General features: G+C 36.0%; 1 protein-coding gene across 3 annotated transcripts in view; it reads left to right on the plus strand.

Annotated features, from left to right (window-relative positions):
• LOC149420619 (uncharacterized) overlaps positions 1 to 22002 on the plus strand; it is a 118178-nt gene extending 96176 nt beyond the window's left edge. For 2 of the 3 annotated variants that reach the window (XM_089636839.1, XM_089636840.1), the window contains exons 12-19: positions 8854 to 8937; positions 9406 to 9481; positions 10881 to 10943; positions 15508 to 15573; positions 16061 to 16151; positions 16867 to 17008; positions 19836 to 19987; positions 21277 to 22002. In XM_089636839.1, the coding sequence (XP_089492965.1) occupies positions 8854 to 8937; positions 9406 to 9481; positions 10881 to 10943; positions 15508 to 15573; positions 16061 to 16151; positions 16867 to 17008; positions 19836 to 19987; positions 21277 to 21400 (798 nt within the window). In that variant the 3' untranslated portion in view covers positions 21401 to 22002. Of the gene's footprint in view, positions 1 to 8853; positions 8938 to 9405; positions 9482 to 10880; positions 10944 to 15507; positions 15574 to 16060; positions 16152 to 16866; positions 17009 to 19835; positions 19988 to 21276 lie in introns of those variants that run through there. The other variant, XM_089636841.1, reaches the window with a different exon arrangement.
• Positions 22003 to 22591: the final 589 nt, after the last annotated feature.

Here is a 22591-nt window from a genome sequence, read left to right on the forward strand (position 1 = left end):
GATAAATCTCCGTTTATTTTTACAAACTATAACCACTTCTACGAACGGAAAGCGGCAGTAATAAATTCCTACCACGTAACAATCGCGACTTGCTCCAGCATCGTAGAGTTTATGGTCCTAGCGTTTAGTTTGATAAAATGAAATTTTCCGGGTTGGAGTAGTGCCAGGTACCACAATTATTAAAGTACAGCAATTTATTTATGCTGTAGAGCGACCACTTCTCAGATTTATGCTGCAGACAGGATGGATGCTGCAGACAGGATGGATACTGCACTCGGGGCAAACTTATACTCGATGCTTTAGATTTATGCTGCAGACAGGACGGATGCTGCACTCGGGGCAAAATTATACTCGATGTTTTAGATTTATGCTGCAGACAGGACGGATGCTGCACTCGGGGCAAACTTATACTCGATGTTTTAGATTTATGCTGCAGACAGGACGGATGCTGCACTCGAGGCAAACTTATACTCGATTCTTTAGATTATGCTGCAGACAGGACGGATGCTGCACTCGGGGCAAACTTATACTCGATTCTTTAGATTATGCTGCAGACAGGACGGATGCTGCACTCGAGGCAAACTTATACTCGATTCTTTAGATTATGCTGCAGACAGGACGGATGCTGCACTCGGGGCAAACTTATACTCGATTCTTTAGATTATGCTGCAGACAGGACGGATGCTGCACTCGGGGCAAACTTATACTCGATTCTTTAGATTATGCTGCAGACAGGACGGATGCTGCACTCGAGGCAAACTTATACTCGATGCTTTAGATTATGCTGCAGACAGGACGGATGCTGCACTCGGGGCAAACTTATACTCGATTCTTTAGATTATGCTGCAGACAGGATGGATGCTGCACTCGAGGCAAACTTATACTCGATTCTTTAGATCATGCTGCAGACAGGACGGATGCTGCACTCGGGGCAAACTTATACTCGATTCTTTAGGTTATGCTGCAGACAGCAACGCCTTATTTTTTCGCACCTCAGCTCATTCTTCTCGCCTATTTCCTTCTGTACCACAACATATCCCATTCGGGAAAGCTGTCTTTTACTTTTTGATATACTTACTCATTCATAATCTATCGACGTATCTCTACATGAATCTACATTGATCTCAATATAAATAATAATCATGATTAGGTTATTTCTGTAGCGCCGTTTCATAAAAAAAATCACCCTTAATTAATTTATTAATTAACCTCAAAATAATTTAACATTTTACTTGTCACTTACACTTAGCTAAGTAGTGAACCCCCCAATGCTTCGCTATTGATAATGTCTTCTCGGGCGTCTCTGCTCTCTTCAACCATTCACTACTGTGCACAATGTTACTGTCAAAGAACTGCATTAATATTTGGCTAATTTATATAGCGCCGTTTTCGTGAGAAATCACCTCAAGGGCATCATAATTAGACGCCGTATCTCATTCCGGTGCAGAAATATTGCATTAAATATTCCTCGGGCGTCCCCGACTTCTTGTAGCATTCAAACCACTCCCTAAACACTCCTGGGACTAATAAGAACAATTATGAAATTTTCATTACAAGTTGACGTTTACTCGGCGTTGCTCGACTTCTGTATTTTCTATAAATATAATTTGCATGTATTATATACATATATAAACCTTCCTAAATGATAGTGAAAACCGAATTAAAATCCGTTTCGTAATTTAGAATAATTAAGCGCACAGACAAACAGACGCGCATAGCGACTTTATGTTAGTATAATAGAGAAGATGACTTATATTCTTCTTTCACTCATTTCACTTCTTTACTAAATGACATTCCCACTATTGCAAGTATTCTCACCAAAATGTACCTGCATACAATACCATTACAATAAAGCCAATAACAAATCTAAAAAGGAAAATATATCTTATAGTGAGATGACCCAAAATAAATGCTTTAAAGCCCAAATCTTGGTGTTTTTTGTGTTTTTGTTTATATTTAGATTTTGCTTAGGAGTGTAATTATATTTTATTTTATTTTTTCATATATACGGCATAACGTTGCCATCAACTAAAGTAAGAATAGTGAAAGTACAAAAACTCAAACAAAAGTATTAAGTAACAAGCATAAAATGTAAAAGTTCAACAACTCAAAGAAAAGTATAAAGTAACAAGTATAAAATGTTAAAATATCTAAAAGTATAAAATGTACAAATAAAAAGTGAGTACTGCTAAGTATGAGCAATGAAGAAGAAAATAATTAACAGGAGAAGAAAATCTTCGATAAATCTAACTATTCATTGATAAAGTTCAATATCAAGTTTCCAGTTGTGAAATTTTCATTTCCTATCACTCTTTTTGTGCCATTAAAGGCGTGCTGATTGTCCCTTATATTAGGACATTTAAGTTCTAGATTAGACAAGAAACGGGTAAGCCCTTAACTTGTTAATGCGGTGCGCAGGTACCTGGCTATGTGATTATTACAGTAAAGCCGTGATATTGTGTAGGCAACTCTGGCTATCATATGTTAACTTCTGTGATTCAATATATATTATAGTAAAATACTATGGTATTTAGTTGAAAACCAAAGTTTATGAATACGGGTATATTTAAACTATGTTTCAAAATTTCATCTGAATAAAATCATGATGTGCTTGTTTAATCAGTCGAATACGCGCATTCCTAAATATTTTTAGTTTAATAATATATAATAGCCGCTCATATATTATTTAACCCTATCTCCTTCGGTCATATTTAACTGTAACAGTTACGACCGTTTAATAAAAATGTGCGTTGAGAAAATTAAAAAAAAATGTTGTTAGTTTTTATTCGCAGTATAATACATTTCTCTATCATTTCAATTATTGGTCGTGGGCTGTAAAAGGTATTTATCACAAAAATCATTTATGAATCGTTTATTTCTGGAGTCAAACTAATCCTTTTAGATTCTCGTTGATGGTTTGTAGCATACCGACGCCCACTCAATGTATTATCATTTTATTTTCCTGCTAACCTACGTTTTGCACGCATCTCCACAGTTTCCAATCATCTATGCAGTATATCCTATTCCTACCGACATTTCTTGGTATCGTATGAATTATATTTAATAGGAAATTTCTGGATATAAAAAGGCTAAAAGTTGCTTCCTAACAAGCTGTTAGTTCCCGTCAAAATCGATTGGATTTGATCGTAAATTTGACTTAACGAGCAAAGTTTTAATGAGGTGGGATTTAAATCACGTTCGTAACATATAATAGAATGCTAAAAGCTAACCAAATCAAATACAAAATGTGAATTATTATAACCATATTAAATATATATATATTTAATATGGTTGTGATATAAAGAAAACAACAACAAATGATTAGGAAGCATTTTTTTGTGTTAGCAAATACAAAGCCTCCAATTTTTAAAGAACTTTGTGATTTTTTTTTTGGTTTGTCTAAGAAGTGAACCTTCCTACCCAGGAAATTGAATAGACATCTTTACCAAACAAACCAAATCCCGATTGGATAATACCGACATTTATTGCGTATATTAAATGCTGTAATGTCATCGAATTTCAGAGAAATGCTGCTAATGTTTGCGCGTGTGCGCGTGATTGTCATCAAATTGTGTATCCGAGTTTCAGCTCGATCGAATATCGGGAAGTAGGTTAATTTAATTTCCACCTTTCTTCCAAGATTTGCATTCATTCACGAAAACAAAAATGATATTCAAATTTAAAAATAGGGGAATGCGAAAATTATGATTGGAAAGTACCTTCCTGACTATTCGAATGAAATAACTGAACCTTTTTTCTAATGTCCTGTCAAGGAAGTTTTTATTCCCAGTCTTTCACCAATACAATAAAGAGTGGCTTATTTTAAACGAAGTGCAAACTAAACTAACTGTTATCTACTAAATATATTTATTATATCTGCAATAATTGAATAAAGTAAGCCCCAGATCAATGTCCTATTATATCTGAATTTCGCTGCGATTACATAGAGTGTGTTTTAATAATATTCAAAAAATAAAAATTAACAAAATGTCGACGTCTTTGATACTTCAAACGATTTATGACCACTAATGGCTAAAGAAAGATAAATTGAATGTCTAACCACTGCAGATGCAAAAATTCTTACAAGATTTCGATTGTTTACACAAGATCTTTCATTGAATGTAAACATCAAAACTTTTAACACCAATTAATTTCACCAATTCTGAAGTCATTCGCCAGATCGCAGCGGCTTGTTCTCTGTCAATATTCAATATCCACTCGTTAACAATAGTCCAATCTGGTCTTCGGGTGTTCGACCTCCCGTCTCTCATTTACATCTTCCAACTGATCTATTTTCTGTTCATATCGTCTGAGTCATCGGGCATCGACTATTAATACGGAACCGTCATTTCCCGAGCTTGCATACATGATCCCGTTGCATAATCTGCCCTGCGAGCTATGCGATGGACACTACACGCGGTATGAGCATATCTGACATAACTAACTTGCACTCTCTCGTAGCTTAGCTTGCCTAACTTAAACTCGATAAATCTTTTTTTATTAGACGAGAAATCAGGTTAAAGCATACATATGTTTTGCCTGGTTTTATAGATTAGTTTATGCGTAAATTTCCCCTGACATACTGATCAAAGCTTGAGTATTGGTGGAAATACGAAAAAGGGTGTAATAAAATCCGTAATAATTTATTGTATCAAGTAGAAATGGTCACTTAAAAAAACAACGCACAATTTTTCAAATGCGGAAAATTTGTCAGGTCTTCTTTCACACGTGCAATAAACCTCTTCTTTGGTCTAAGTCTTTTACCTTTGATACCTACTTTGTCGTGATCTTTTATGTCCTGTCCTCGTATTTTGAATATATCCATAGCATCCTTTGGATTCTACGGAGCTTTGATCCGTTCATGTTTTTTGATTGATTAGTAAAATTTTCTATTTATTAATTTTCAAATCATCTTAATCGTATGCCCTAAGTTAACTTTCTTTAAAATTGGACTGAACAGTAATTTCATCGTTACTAGCGAGATATTATGTTTGTAGATATTATTGCTATTTCTTCTTTTTTTGTTTGTAGATGTTATTGCTATTGGTAAAAATAATGAAGGTTGGGTAGGAATCTAGGGATCAGTTTGTCCAGGAGTGACGGACATATGAATATATCCTTCCCACTGCGGCGCAAGGCGATGGGTCAAGAGAGACCAGTTAGAGAGGTCAAAAGGTCTCCCCAAACCATCCTCTCCCGATCTGGCACGCCACGTAGTTGGTGGTCAGGCGCACCTGAACACACCTCACCCGATGAACCCGGGCACTCTTGCTAAATCACCAAACGTAGCTTGCTTCTTGGGGTGACCTATGGCAGAGGTGTTGGTTATCAAATAAATGGTTCCCGGGGCGGCGGTACCGCCTCCCAAATTGTACGAATCAAACGTGTTGGACATTTTTCTGAATCTTGGCACTTATTGGCAACTCGTACTCTCTTTGTCATTTGAACACTTCAAAATATTATTGTTGTTATATTTACAAGTGTTTCTATATTTAGGAGATGATTGCGATCTTCCTTAACTTCCTTTACCTGTCCCCAAAATATCCGCCTGCTCTGGCCAAATGGACGATTGCCGATCTAAAATTACATAAAATCATTTAATATAATATTTACGTCTATCAAACTATTTATTCTGGTTTCCGTACACATGTTGTACAAAGTGAATGTGAGTTCTCATCTGAGAATAATAATAACATTTCAATTCCGAGTTAGAAAGATATATATTATCTAATTTAGTTTCATTGAGCCAAATATTTAGTACATACATTACCTAAATATATGTGATTATTTTTTCATAAATTTACAGCGTAACTGCATATGAATTACGATTTAAATAACATTACCTACCCATCCCAGGCTTTTCATTTTCGTTAAATTCTTCTACATTGTCTATGTTGACCCACAATTTTAATATAAATTCGAAAACCTTTTTTCTGACGCTTGATGCGTTCTCTCAAACGGTGAGCTCTGACAACGACATTTGAACAGCTTTATTTCTGTCTGGAATAGTTAGGTTCACAAAGCTGTTTTCCGCTCGTAACGTAATTTTCATCATGAACTGTGAAACGGTATAAATAATACAAGAACTGAAAAGTTAATGATTCTTTTTGTGAATTTTAACATCCACTGTCAAAATAATTTAACTACATTTTATTCCTAGACAAGAAATTGATTTTCAAAACATAATTAATTTCCCTTGGAGTCAATTTCACTCTTCACCGAAAAACCAACAGGAAATGTCAAAATCATTGCAAAGGCTGATTAATTTCTCGAAGCCGTCACCTGTCACGGAGAATAACATTGAACTGGAAATCCATTAAAAAGATTATATTGAAGAGTGGTCTGGATCAGCTGACGGTCAAGGTTCCAGCTTCTTTACCAGAGTCCGTGGGTCGATGCCAATCGTCATGTATTTCTGGCATTTCCGCGGAAAAGATGCGATAATGGTCTCGAAGACTAACGACTGCTGTAGGCAGTGAATGACAGAAAAAATATTTGTATTAATTTGCCAGCGGTCGCTTCTTTAATTTAGGTAAGTCCATTTTATAAAGCTTGGATTGGCAGTACCTACCTACTCCTAATGTCTGGTTGTAGTCATTATTTTTGGCATTTTGACAGTCATCCATAACAAAATTTATTTACTAACGGTACAAGTACCTTTAATATATATATATATATATCTTCGACGTGAGGGTACTGTTTTTAGTTTCCATTATCTGTCGATTTCTCCATGCTACCTAAAACTTTGGGTTTTTGGTTCAAATAGTTATGTTTACGCTACAGTTTACTTATCTTTGTCTTATAATTTTTTTCATGCTACCAGGAATTTTTGTTATCTTGCCATAATTTGGCGTCAAATTCTGTTTCAGGTACAGAAACCTTTTCAAATGCCACCTTCAAGGCTAAATTACGGAGGATGTTTCCAATTCTACTAAGTTTGTGTTTCGGTCAATTTATTTTTCGTTTTTCTATTCCGCCTTTTTCATCATTTGAAAGCAATTTATGGGTTTTCAAACGTATAATTTACACTTTGTTGAAAAAACCCACATAATTCGGTTCTAACTGAAAATCTTGTTTTAGTTGGAAGACATGTTCGTCAGGCAATAAGCCCAGTATTAGACAACAAGCATATAAAATGTTTTAATAAATCAAATTGAAATCATTTATTATGGCACATTATTGGAATCAAACAATTTTTCATTCAAGAATTATTTTACAATAATTACATACCTGCCTATATTACAAAAATTACAAAAATCATTAAAGTTGTGATGACGTTTGAAAAACATTAAATCCCTATTTGTAGTAAAGCCACGATCAATTGTTTAAACCTAACAAATGAATTCTGGACATTACACCAAGTAATGTTCAGAATATTTCCCTACAGTTCTTGATGGAAGAAATATCATTTCTTTACCGTTTTACGTTTCTGGAAAGTTATCCTTTAATACAGTTTTGTTTCACCTATTACTAGCTGACTAGTATTTTTTGTGTTTGTATTTCCTGCCGACCTACGTAGGAGCGATCTTCCAAGCCAAATTACGAGATGAAGATGCAGTCAGCCGCTACCATCAATCACTCCTGTGACGTCAATTCTATCATCAGAGATGTTTATATTTTTAATTCCTACGCCTCAAAACTTTTAAGTGCTAAAGATGTCCCATTCACCAAATAGATTTCGCAGTGTACTGCGCACTTCCAAACTACTCACACGCTCCAAAATTTGAAAATTGTTCAAAAATACTCTGACTTCCAACATTTCTGTTGATTTTTGTCACCTCTATCAAAAGATATTGATATTGGCTTCACTTTTGAGTAGAAGCGCTAACGTGTTTTTAAAAAGTGCTTTAGACAGCGATGTTCAGTTATTCGGCTACTTTTGGACTGTTCCAATCCCCCCATCACCAGAAATATTAACAAAAATACTGGCTTCAAAATACCAAAATATAAACTCGTCACATCACGTAGCACCTCGGAATTCTCTCAAGTTCCAAAATTTATTGTAATGTTTGCATACATTTGGCTGCGAATGCAAAATTTTTTCTTCCAACATGATTTGTTAGAGCGTTCGCCTTTGGACCCGCGGGAGATGTCCGTTTTTCTTCGTGACCTATTTTGGTAGCGGACACGTAAATGACACAGATTACGGCGGACGGTGTTCTATTTGTTTGTGCATGCGAATTGTATTGATAACTAAGTCGCGTGTTCAAAAACCGGCGGTTTTTTTCATGCTATTTTTAATTTGACAGAATTAAAAGAAATATGTAACAGATACTCCGAGTAGTTGCCTTAAAAGTCTTTATCTACCTATGTTTAATCTGATTATACGGGTATTTTTCCAATTATTCTCGTCCCTCGTTTTCACCCCATCCAATTTAGTTATACTTCGCAACATTCCCCGTTGTTTATTGTATTCGTATGGTATTATTTTCTCAATTGCTGAAATTGAGACCCAAGTCCGGCTGCTGCTGGAATTCTTTTTAGTTTAATTTCTTTTTACTGCGAATTAACTTGGATTTTTAGCCAATTTCGTTCGTCCAAAACTTTAGCCAAAAATAAGCAAATTTCGGTATTAATTCTAAGCAACCTTTACACCAAAATAACTCACACATTTTAATGTTAGTGACTTATTGATTCCATATTAAACCAATTGAAAACCTTATCGATCTTCGTCGGTTGCCATAGTAACGATTGAGGCACCATTGACATGAAGTTATATTAATAATATTATTATGTTTGTTGAAGTTTGAAATTATTGCAGCTATACAATAACAATTTTGAGAATAGGTCCCAAAATTTATTTCCATTCTTAAAAAAAAACAAATCCTTAATCGAGTTTTTCTTTATTTTCAGGAGTCGAAAACAGTGGTTTCAAAATCCTCCAAAGTTTCCCAAGATATTGATGACATTTGGGACGAACGAATCTTGAAGAGATTGGTAACGTAGACGTATATATATGTACAATTTTACTGTCTACGTACACAACGCCTCAATCCACTCAGCTATTGTGACCTAATTTTTTAACGTCATTTTTCTTGATCTCATATTTAGGTCGCATTGGCTGAGTGGATTGAGGCGTTGTCCCGGAAAAACAAAGATCCTGGGTTCGATTCCTAGTTTCGTTTTTTGATTTTATTTTCTGTATATCGTTCCGTTTCATCTTTCATTTAGATTTATTAGTACTATCTTCTTCTTCGATGATTAATATTATATATTATTTATTATATTAACATATTTGTAATCAACAGCTAATGAGCAGCTACCTTTTGTCGTCTTTTTTATCGCACTCTTATTTTGTCTTTTCGATGGAGTAATTGTATCCAGTTTATTTTACAAAAAAACACTATTTTTGTTCTTCAATTAAATTAAAAACTTTACATGTTCATTATAATTTGTATATTTCAGTTAGAGGAGAGCAGTGACTACGAAGAAAGGAGAAGAATCCGCGCCAGGCTGCGTCAGGTTATGGCAGAGCAAGAAGGTATGTTTCTCCTCTCTCTCTAGCATCTGTTTGATTAGAATCATGAACAGTGATGCCATACCGCCAAAAAGAAAATCGGTAGAATTTCAGAATGGATTTGTGTGGGGTATTGCTCACTCAGTACTGGATTCCCTACGATATTTTTTCGAATCCATGGGGGGGTGGGTTGCTAGAGAATTTCTGAGAAAAATAATTCCCTATAAAATTTTCTGAACAGAATTCCAAAGTATAATTCCCCACTATCCATAAATATTTTTCATTTCCATAAGGAAATTTAGAGAAAAATAATAACCTCAAATGATTATCGAAAAAAAAAATTACCATAATTCACAATTTTTTCGCTGACTTACGTAGATTTTCAAAATTTCGGTAGTTTTTCAAGAATTTCGGTAGATCGTTTTTCGATTCGGCATCGCTGATCATGAACCTAGAATGAGCCCATAAATAGTCCCTGGACGAAACTATTCGAGAAGAATTTTAAGTCATGGGGTAAGACGGAAGATGTATGAAAAGTGCCAAAACCTACTTAAACTTTTAATGACATATGTAATAGGTATATATCCCAATCCCGGCCTCATCAAACAACCAAAAAGAATCATAAGCCGTTATAAACAATATGAAGATAAAATTAAAATAGTACCAATAATACCACTTTGCTTACAAATCATTCAAAAGTTTGTCATACAAGATGGCTGCCAGGCAATTTCCCCTCACCATTGATTTGACTTTGATATCATTCGTACAAAATCGCACTAATGCTCTGTCCAGGGCTTTTTAGGTTCTTGATTAGGATAGGTCGTTTAGCCTTCTTTTCACTCGAGCGTATTATAAGTAATAATAAAACATCAAAACTAAACGAATTCACGATTTTTAACTCTTTTGGATGTGTTCCAAATTAGTTTGGATATTATAATGTAAAGTAGTGTGTAAGATTTCGCATTATTATTTTTAAACTTATTTGTTTTGATGGTTTATTAATGTTACTTTCGACCTTAACTTCATTATTAGTTTGTTGTACAGAAACTTGTTAGGCTTTGTTTTTGATATTACACCTCAGAATCAAAGCTGACTTTGTGTAATCGTAATTTATTTTGTATTACTATGCCGTGTTGAGCTTCCTCCTTCTATTGCTAACGTTTCGGACAGCGTTACAGTGTCCAGCATCGGGGCAGATGTGTAGATTATGGTAAAGTGTGCATAGAAGTGATACCGTGTTGAAAGTGTCAATCCTCATGGTATCACTTAAAAACACACTTCACCACAACATATACATCTTGACCTGATGATCGACACTGTGGTGCTGTCTTAAACGTAGGCTAAAGAAGGAGAAAACTCAATACAGCGTAATAACCCAAATATCTAAAATCATATCTGACTTGATGTATGTTGTCTGTTGCAGCTTGTGCTGAGATAGTGGCCGCCGCAGCAGAGGAAGGCGGCTCCGCGGAACCTTCTGTTAAGGGTGAGTGTTCCCAATCTTCGGGACCGCTCCCCGCTCCTCTCATTACTGAGGTCCATGGGGCCCTAGCCCGTCTGACGGGGGCCCTGGGGCCCGGCCAGGGGGGCCACCTGCTGGAGCTCGTGGCTCGGCTGCAGGCCGGCCTCCTCTCGGCAGGCAGGACCCCCGGTGGGCCCCCGCCGCCTAGAACTTTCAAGCGCAGGGATCGGAAAGCTAGGCACACTGTAGGCGTAACCAGAGAAGAACTAATCGATGCTAGGAAAATGGTTGAAGATATGAATTTCCCCTTACAGCTAGAAAAGCCAAAGCCGCCACCAGAAAAACCTATTGAGACACCTCCTCCAGTTTTGCCTTATGCCCTTCAAAAACAAGCATCACTCGGAACTCTGCGTCAGCAGGAGCGATCTTCCCCAATAGCCCCGCAATCTCCCGTTAGGAATTCAACGGCCCAACCTTTCGCTTTGTTTAACAAACGTGACGAAGAACCCAAGGAAAATAATGGATTCATGTCACCAAAAATAATTGCAAACAATTCCCAAGAGGATCAAATGGTCTTCCATAGTGCAGCGACTGTACAGCAAAGACAAGCTCCCAATAAACAAATGGCTCAGGTCGACACTTCGCCTCTTGTAAATTCGTCTTCCAAGCCTAAACCCATTCTTCAAGGATCTATGTCTTTAGATCGCGGATCGGAATCTTATTTGGATGATGTTGCGAAAATTGTGCAAGAATCTCTGATCAAGGCTGCGCAGAAGAAAACAACAGAAGTTAGTGTCGAATCAGTTGATGTTAAAAAGGAATTACCCGAAGTTAAAAAGGAGCTACCACTAGTTAAAAAAGAAACAATCGAAGTAAAGAAAGAAATTCTTGATGTAAAAAAAGAAACACCAGAACCGAGTATTCCATCCGATGAAGAACCAGAACCCATAAAAGCTAGCGTTGTTTTGCGACAGAAAAAACCTGCCCAAATGGAGACCACTACATCATCTAAAATGAACGGACATATATCTTCTAATCGTTTTTCAGGAAATTTCAATTACTCTGCACCGCAAGCTCCAACATACCAAGAGTATAATAAAACAACAAAACCTATGTCACGGGTTAAGGAAATTGAACAAAAACTGGTTAATGGAAACAACACTACTGAACAGATCGATTTTGGTAAATCTAATAACCGATTTAGCAACAAGAAATTCCGAATGAAAAGAGCTAATACAATTGACATACCAAAACCATTGCACTGCTATCAGGTAGATAGCGATGATGAAGGGGGAGAACTTACCAGAATGAAGCTCAGCACAACTGACCTGGACAAGGAAAAGCCCACAGTCCCACAATTTAAACCTAAAACTGACAATGATCTCAAATTTCTCGCATTTATCCAGAAGCACAACAATAATGACACTAATTCACTTTGGTCCCATAACAGTCCCAGTGCACAGAGAGGAGCGGGTTGTAACTGGAGCAGCTGTTTTGGAAGTATCAAAAATGTGTTTGAGGGCTCCACAGCTGAAAACAGCCGCTCGTCTAGTGCACAATCAACATCAGCCAAGAAGTTCTGGAAAACTTCGGATGATTCTATTAACTTTCAGAAGCCCTCTAATTTTGGTCCCAAGCTAACCAAAAGTAGTGCCAATTATTTGAATAGTTTGCACGATACCAAAAAACAATTCAAATGTCCGCAAATTGCTGACGATCGAGAAGAGGTTATCACAGGTTCTCTCATGGTGGCTGGACCAAACATGATTAATGGTGGTTTAGGTGATAGGAAACTCATCAAGCCGATACCAAAGCCTATTCCTGTGAATCAGTTCTCCCACGCCCCAATGTCAGCGTTCAAACCATTGCCCAAGAAAGTAACCACAACGGTAATGTCACCTACCTCCGCCTATCCGCCTCCCAACGTGTGGTCACCACCTTCTGTTTCAGGAAAAGTTAAGAAACTCGCTAGTAATGATTTCAATAAACCTATTCCTACTAGTAATAATATTATTAAGAACGGAGTGGAAAACCACGCTATGCCAATTACTATGCCATTTTTAGTCACAAAGCCCCCCACACAGAGGTCTCCCTTAGGACCGAGTGCGCCATGGGCTTGGACCAACAATTCCAAAGATAACAGGGTATTAAACCTTGCTGTCAACAAATTTGAAAAAGCTCCTCTGGATGACGTTATCTCGCAGCCATTACATATACCTCCTTACAAGGAAAAGAACTTTAACCCTGTCAGTACGCAAAATGGGCTGCCCCCAACTAAGAGACTCTCTCTGCCCCAGGCCTTACAAGTCCTTCCTTCACAGGGACCCCTGTCGGCCCCTAATCTGGTACAAAAACTTGAAAACTTAAAACAGCACTTTGATAAAAAAGATGAAGAGGAATTCCCCAAGAAAATTGACGCTGAAAGGTTGCAGATAGAATTTTACGAAAAGCAAATCCGTCAGAACAGTAAATATTCAAAACCATCTGCAATCGTTCCTGCTACTCGCAGATTCTCAGAGCATTTACCTTCTCAGAATGATTACTCGACTTACACTGTCACTGACTTCACACCTCCTAGCCCAGTGTCCACTTTTGTACCTTTGCCACATATACCCGATATCGAAGAGAGCAAACCTCGCCCATTAAAGAAGCTACCAGACCTTGTATTAAATAATTTGAGTCAAGATTCTTCTAAGCAATCTCCTGTTGTTTCGCCTAGCAAGATCATTTCTAACAATGTAACGGAACCGATGAAACAAACATCTCCCAAAATATTAAATCAAAAACCAGCAGGAAAGGATGATTTTGATGCAAACCAAACTGAATATAAGGCTGTTACAACCAAAGTGATGAGAGGACCTGTATCAGGGCAGGCAGTTATTAAACCCAAAAGTACTCAAGAAACATATGAAAAAAGAGACACAGCAGCTAAGAGTCTCAAGGGAGTTTTGCAGAAATTTTCCAGCCCTAAACACGACGTTATAAGTCAAATTGAAAAGAAAAAGAAGAGTTCCCCGGAAAATGTTTACACTCCCCCAAAATCTAACGTGATTGAAAATAATGTGACAAAGGACTTCAATTCGAAGACCCCCAAACCGAAATCTCACACTGCTCTAATCAAACCTAGTCAAATGATACCTAATCCTAATACAATCACGCACTCTAGTCAAATTCCAAATTCTTACAACCACACAAACCATCAGGCAAGTCATAACAATAACAGTTATGTGATACCGACCATCAAGTATAATAATACCTCTAGTAATAAGTACAATCCTTCACTGAGGAGTCCAGAAGTTAACCGGACTCAGAATCATATCTATTCTCAAAGAAAGAATGGGCAAGCGTACTCATCAGACTCACTGGAAATAAACGCTAACGGTGAGTCTGTCGTCAGTTCGAAGCTACACTTTCCTCAGTTGAACAATATGGCCTTCATCTCTCCCAGCAACAGTTCTGGATCACAAACACCATCTCCAACAGCTTTAAGCAAATCCGAATCCTGGCACCAATTGAACGCAACAAAACCTCCTTCACCCAGACTATCTTCCCCCTCAAACAAAATTGTGTCAAGAGCCAAGTCCATGCACCTGCTGGGTGTGCCCAAACAGTTTGAGGCGGGAATAACCAAGGAAAAGATCAATGAGAAGAAAAAGACAGTGGAAGCATATTTCTCTGGGAGCATTTCGCCAAACCAACTTTCAAAATCTTCCTCACAACACTCTCTTTACGAAAGCTGCGACGAACAAAACAAAAATTCAAATTACACTGCTTCTCCAAAATACCAACCCAAAGCTAAAGTGAGTGCAATTAGTCGACATGCCACAAGCGAAAAAATATCCACACAATCCTCAAACTTTGGCTTGGGCCGGAGTTCCACAATGCCACAGATGACATATGCTGACTTGGCGTTGTTGGATGAAGGGAATGTGGAGGATTCGTTCGACGATCTGTTCAAATCCTCGTAGGTCTTAATGAAATGCTGATTATATCATTCCCGAAACCATCCAATAGTAGAATAGATTTGTATTGGATCAGTCTCCAATAAGGACATGTTGTTTGATTTTATATTTAAAGTATAGGCTAAAAAGGAGAAGTGTGGTGGAAGGTGCCCAGGGTCAGAGGAAGTGCCAGGAGAGCAGCAGTCTCCGGAGTGCAGTGAGTGACACCTCTTGGAGTTCCGTGTGAGCTTGCCCCGCCTCCCGTATACCTAATACCGCTGTGTTGAGTTGTTCGGGAGTGTCGTCTCTCTCTCTCTCTTGTGGCCTCTACCCCTGATAGCATGAGTAGTGCAGCAGCAACCACCCTGGCCCCACAAGTGTGTCGCATGCCATTTGTGTTAAACATGCATCTGTACATACCTGTCTTTAATACATACCTACATATTATATTCATGCCGATACATATTAGTACTGTAGTACTCCCCCCCCCCTCCCGAAATGTTGTAATGCTCCATCAACAATAATATTTATCATTTTAACCTAAAATATTGCTTTTTTGCAATGCTTCAATTGTGTTTTTGATTTCATTATTCTCCAAGCACTTCTAACCTACCTCAGGATTTTACATGATTTGTTATTTTTTTCAGAAGAAATAACTACTACTGTTGAAACCACTACTACAACAGAAAAAGTCACAAATGTCCCGAGCAAAAGTAAGCATTTCATAATGAATTTACATTACATTAAATTAAGACTATCAGTTTCAGCCCCTTTAGGTGCCGTATGGCGATATATCGGCACAAAACCTTTATACCTCTTGACGCATGTCCCTTTCCCCTCACATGCTCATTCAACATTGGAAATATTAGCAATTATTTTTATTTAGCGTATTAATAATACATGATAAAATATCATCAAAATAATAAGAAATCATTATGCAATGCTGTCGGAAACGTTGGCTAAGGATGGAGGTATTGCAACACAACATAATACCCCAAAAATAAGTTCTATAATAATTTTGGGCGTAAAAATCTAAAATCGTATCCAATCCTTTATATATATTTTTATACTTTGAAAAAACATTAAAGAACCTAAAGAGTTAACTTCAAATAGTGATGTTTTTATTCCAAAGTTTTGATAAGGAAAATGTAAATTATCGCTTTTAGAGAATACTAAACTAAATCTTTTTTAATATTCCAGTCATCGAAGATGCCCCAAAGGCCAAACCTGTTTCGCCCTTTGCCAAGTTCCGGCAACTGGACAAACAGAACTCGACACAATCTGCCCCAAGGTATGCAACATCTGCTATTACCAATCTTCCTCATATTTGTCTTACGTCCCTCAATTTAGTTCTGTGATTTTTGACCGAGTCTACAATATGAATTACCTGTGCAAACTACTGCCACATCAAAATTCGAATGTCTTATTGTCTTATTCACTGTTTGTATTAATATCATAAAATATACCAAAAATACACAATTCATTTAATAGCTGTTTATTGAAAACCGTGCGTAATATCATATTACACACATCCTTTATAAGGGTCAATAACCAAAATTAAAATAAAACTCTGCTATTTTGTCAGAAGCATTTCAAACAAAGAGGTAAACAGCTTCAATAGTAAGATACATAATATATTTATTTAAGTATAATATATTTCTGTTTAACCCTAGAGATGTGTAAATTAAGGAAAGCCGTCAATTATATTTTCCCATTTCAATGAGTAAATCAACTATTTGTAAATTGAAATTGAATGTGTAAATCACTGACATAATACATAAACGCGCTTTTCATAATATTGGTGTTGCATGAAATGTAAAAATGTGAGGGAATGATTTTTTTTAGTTTAACACATCCAAGGGGTTCGAATAGACAGAAACAATATCCGTGAAAAGAGGAATTTGGTTAGAGTTATCAATTAGGAAGTTTGTTGAAGATGGTAGTGAAGTTGGTTAGGCTTATTAGTTGCCGTTGTATTCACCGTGCGTTGTTGTTGGGGGCGCTAGCACACCGAAATCCCCTGGCACGCCGACTGGGGGGGTGGGACAGCCCATGTTTAAGTTCACAGACCCTTTGCTGCAGGCTTCCGCCTCCAATATCAAGGAGCGCCTGCTGCAGTGGTGCCGCGACAAGACCCAGGAGTATGAGGTACTCTTCATCGAGGAGGCAACAAACAAACACTACACACACACGGCATGCTTACCAAACTTCCATTCCCTCACTCTCATCGCAACCATCACTTTTCATCCCACAGCCAGTCTCCTATCCCATATTTTAATTATTTCATTGAAATGGCACACTAAACATATCACATCACCCATCTCTGGTTTTTTTCGTTAAATTTATCAATCAAGTACCAAAGTGCCCACTCAATGCAAAGCTTTCAAACCAGCATTTTTTCACTAGGCAACACTTTTTCATAGAGCAAAATTAATTTCTGTAAATTTTAATTCAAAACTCACAAAAATATATTACGTTCAAATGCTTTTCAAATCTGTAAATATTATCTGCTTTTTTAATATTATGAAGCATTACCTTATGGGACGTTGGGAGGCGGGTTAGAAAAGGTTCGTGGTAAGGGATTATATTAAAAACAGGTTTTTAAGATGCCTGTATGAACTTGTTCCACACAGGTACACACCTCTTTACAAAAGAAGACTGAGAAATGACTCATTCTCATGCTGCAGAACTTAACTGCAAACAGGTGTCTGCTCTCAAGTTGTCGTGGTGTCAAAACTGTATTTGAATATTTTATTTTTGTTAGTCTCACAATAACTTTGAAAGATTCACGTTATATAAAAATATACAAGTTTTGTGTCAACATGGTAGTGACATTTCAATGAAAAGCTTTTCATTATGCATTCATGCTATATTTACCCAAACCCACCTCTCATATAATAATATATCATATTTCTCAATGCTAACAATTTTATAATCGTTTCGTAGTGAGATAATGTTCATAACAATAATTGCCCATCTCAACTCGCTTTGTGAGAAATTCGTCGATATTTTATACAAAATCACACATATGTAACATTCAGAACGCATTTTAGCAATTTTTTAGTGACATTGAGAATGTTGAGATTATCCCACTATTAAAACAAAACACCAAAAACTATTGCATGACCATAGACTACAAAATTATTGTTTTATGATACCATAGAGACTTTTAGTTTTCTGTTACCTACTCACTTTGCTGTTGTTTGTGATAAATTTATTCTTCTATCTTCACCCTTAAACACTTTAAAATTCTTTTCCGCAAGCAACCCTTAGATGCAAATACCCCACCAACGCTTAAAATAATTTGTCTTTTAAATGGTGCTTTGAAATAATATGAAATTTTTCAATAAACAAAATTATATATTTGAACTTTATAATGTTTATTTTCAGTACAGTTTCAATAAATGTAAAAGAAAACCGTATACTTACAACAAGAAATCAATAAGTTTAGCAACACATTTTCATATTGAGATACAAATATTTCAATCCTTAATTTTTTATACTTAATCAATTAGTGATCTAATTCCCTGAATCAGCTTCACATTTTACGATTCCACATTTTCCTATAAGCTATTTTATCAAATTAGCATTCTAACATTATTAACATGTATTTTGATTTCATTTTTGAATATGATTTGATTCCCTTAACCGCATTGACACTTTAACATGCCATGACATACCTACATAACGAAAGATTGCCTCCAAACCTTCGAAGAGCTTATTGATACTAGTAAAAGAATTCTAAATTAAGACTATCTTGTGTTGTATTCCTGATATGGACTATTATTGCATCCCCGTGAACATCTAACTGACATTTTTAACTGTCTTGTAGTCCTAAAATAGATCTTGTAGTCCTTGTTATATGTCTTTGATGTTTCATACATGGGCAATGACTTCAAACTCCATAACATTTCATGACCATCAATCATCGCTTTTTAGATTTTTTGATATTTAAACAGTCTGCGTTAAATGCCAATTCTCGGATCGTTTCCTCTTTTGATCCAATCGTGACCATCTGGCAGGCGTAACGGTAATGTTATGCTTGTTAGCTGATCACAATTTAATTAAAAGCTATAATGGGTCGAGAATTAGCGTTTGACAGAAAGCATTCAAATGTCAAAAATTAAAAACGATTGCCGATTTGATAGATATCAAATGTGATACAGCTTGAATTACATCAAACTAAGCATACAGTATCTTCTGCATGTTATGTCTTGTAATGCTGACATAAACATGTTCATTGTTTTATAAATCTGGCTCGATGTCAATATTATTATTTAGTTTTCCTGTATGACATTTAAATGAGTTTTTAGAATTGGTTGGTGGCAATGTTAGTTTTGTGGAAGCTACACAATGAAGAGTACCCGAACTCGGTGTGGTTATATCTGGACGCAGGTGACAGATTCAGAAGGCTCCCGTCTGCATATTATGTTGTGGTGTTGTGATTTACAAATAATCAATAACAAAATGACGGCGCACTGGACTTGCACTGGGAAACAATAGGAAATCTCCTTTTTATAATATGTGTCTATGGAATGCATGAATTTACTGTTGAATATAATCGGTGAATCCGCAAAATGATTTCTTTAAAGCAAAATTGACAAACAACTTGAAACTAGTAAAATTTGCAGATTTATCGATCTTATATTTAATAATATTATAATGTTTTAAATATTTTTAATAAAAGTTTTTGATGTGCTCAACTAAATCAAAATGTAACAGTTGTATATAATATTGATGTTTTAAAATCCTGTTTTTATAATAAACCAATTAAAAAAAGTGCCGTAAATCAAATAAATTAATAGAAAAAATCATGCTACACATTTAAATAAATGTGTCAATAAAAATCATAAATCAATGATAACATTAATTTTTTAAATAACTCTTTAGTTCTGTTAAAAGTGCCTACTGCGAAAGATAATTAACAGATGGTGTTGTCAGTAGCTTGCGCTAACGGTATTGTTGTCTCTTGCAGAATGTAAAGCTAGACAACTTCTCAACGAGTTGGTCGGACGGGATGGCGTTCTGCGCGCTGATCCACCACTTCCTCCCTGAGGCGTACGACTACACCAAGCTTCTGCCCACACAGAGACGACACAACTTTACGCTGGCCTTCAAAGTCGCTCAGTAAGTTGGAATATTAAATAATATAGTATGTTATTCAATTGATAGTACATAGTTAGTTGATCATATTGTCCTGGTGTTAGACATAAGTTAATGATACAAACTGTCATTTGGAAAGACCAAATGACAGTTTGTATCATTAGTGCATTATTTCAGAGAACTTCTCCCAGGATATTTATGTTATTTTATTTCATTAATTTTACGTAGGTATAAGTGGTATAATTTTGACATGATGCATAATTTAGAACAAATTATAAAAATAAGATTACTCTAAACAAAAAATACATACATGCATGAAATAAAAATACAAGAAACATAATTTTAATAAAGATAGTGATCAGAAAGGTTAACAAAGAAACAACCAATAGTTCAAAAATAGGGTTGGAATAGGTTTTTAATATGATCCACAAAATTCACCAAGTCAACATTAAGCATATCAATATTACCTAAGTATTGATTTCCCATAGTTCTAACCTCTGTAACGGAGAATTAGCAATGTAGTTGCGCTTCTGCACACTGCGGCGGAACAGAGTATTGTCTTGTTGTAGTAGTGGGTATATTTAAGTTTATAAGTTGCAAGAGTTTTGAACAGTTTAATTTAGAGTTAAGTATTTTAAATAAGAAAGTTAAATAATTTATTCTAATGTATGAATTTTTATAGTATTTAATAGGAAAGGATAATTTATGTATTCTAGCGGGATATTTAATTTAAAATTTATGAAACGTAGATTTTTTTTTTGTATTTGCTCAATGTTATTCAATATTATATTTGAATGACAAGTAATTTTAAGTTCAACCAATCCAAAAAAGGAACACAAAATGCCAAGATTATTAGTATTAAAGTCTGCTTAGCTCCTTTTCTTTACATTAACTTCACACATGATGGGGGCCCTGAGGAAAATAATTTCCCTCAGGGCCTATGTCATTTCCAGCCCGAAGGCCCAATATACTAGCTTGCACCTTTCACCTTATTCCTTTCATTAGCCCTTACCTTAAGAAATTCACCAGGGTCGTCATTGGGGGTTTAGTTATGTCTCTCTTAGTTCTAAAACGTAGTTCTTCATTGGCACTATAAATGAATGGATATTTCTTCATCCTCTTTTTTCCTACTGCTATTGCTGCTTGCCACTCCAAGAAAGTCTCATGTTGTAGAAAAATCCCGTTATTAGTCCTTCTAAGCTCCTTTAGTGAATTACTATCCACATTGAGTAGGTACGTTTGGTGTTACCGTTGGTAAGCACTTTGGAAACTTCCCAGAGTGAATTAACCAACTTTATACATTTGTGTTGCAGTGAGAAGGCTGACATATATCCACTGTTAGACGTGGAGGATATGGTGACAATGCGGAAGCCCGACTGGAAGTGTGTCTTCACATATGTGCAGGCCATTCACCGGCGCTTCAAGGACCAGGACTAGTGGATTGACGGAGCCGCTGACCACTCCTCGCCCATCTCCTTGTGCCAAGTTGTCTACATTTACATTACTATTGGATCCATTGTACTTTATATATTATTTTTTTTATGTTCCCTTGTTAATAACCTTTTATTCCATTATTTAATAAGTCACTATTTAATGTTTCATTTTTGTCGCCTTTTTACTTTTTATATTAAATAATGTTATCGCTTGTAACTGTTAAAATAATTCATTAAAACTTAATAACCAAATGGCATTTGATATTAGATCTATTATTTTATTTGCATCGCTTTGTTTTGTTGGCACCATTGTCGGTTTATTGTAATTAGATCGGCGACAATGGCGGAACTCATAACCATTAATTAATGTTACCAACGTAATCTTGCCAACTTTGTAAAGGCGTGATTTATATAATTATTATTATTATATTCAGATGATCATACTTAACTAACCCAACTTGGATGAGTTTTACGAAATATAGCTACCTAGTATTAATAAAAACACTTTTTTGTATTTATATATTATAATTGTTGTGATGATATTAAGATTTTTAATACCATGCTTAAAAGCTTGTTTATAATAATAAATGTGATTATAAATTAAAACCTGTTTTATTTGTTTATTTTTACCCTATAACCAAGGCCAGCCTTGTGCAGGCACAATTGGAGCAGTCCTCTCTGGGCACCGACTTGCCAAGGTGCCAAGGTGCCAAGGAGGCAAAGGGCCAAGGTGCTGGTAATACCAATACCTAACACAGCGCCCTTAAGATCTTTACTAGCACCAGGCGCCCTTTGGCTCAGGGCCGGTCCTGCCTATACCAAGGTTCAAAACTAGACTCGGGTAAAATTTTGGTATGTCCCAATATTTACGATTGAGAATTATTTTACAAGATAATAATTATTTTCATATTTTAAATTTATAACCGTGGATGATAAAAATGGTATCCTGCTTGTAGGACACATTAGTTTTGCAATATTCCTGCTTATCTATTAACAAAGTGGTAATGGTCTATGTTTAGAAGAACTTAAAAAATTTACAGCGAAAATTCCTGTGAAATTCTTATTAGAAGAAAATGAATATTAGGGTAAACACTAGCTCCCAAAAAAATTGCCTTGCACTATTAAACCATCATTCGGGAAGTAAGTATTTAAAAAAGGATTGTGGAATATCTTACATCATTGCAATAAGAATAAA

This window comes from Hesperophylax consimilis, chromosome 10, assembly GCF_061612785.1.
Source record: "Hesperophylax consimilis isolate HC1 chromosome 10, BYU_Hcon_1.0, whole genome shotgun sequence".
Classification (NCBI taxonomy): domain Eukaryota; kingdom Metazoa; phylum Arthropoda; class Insecta; order Trichoptera; family Limnephilidae; genus Hesperophylax; species Hesperophylax consimilis.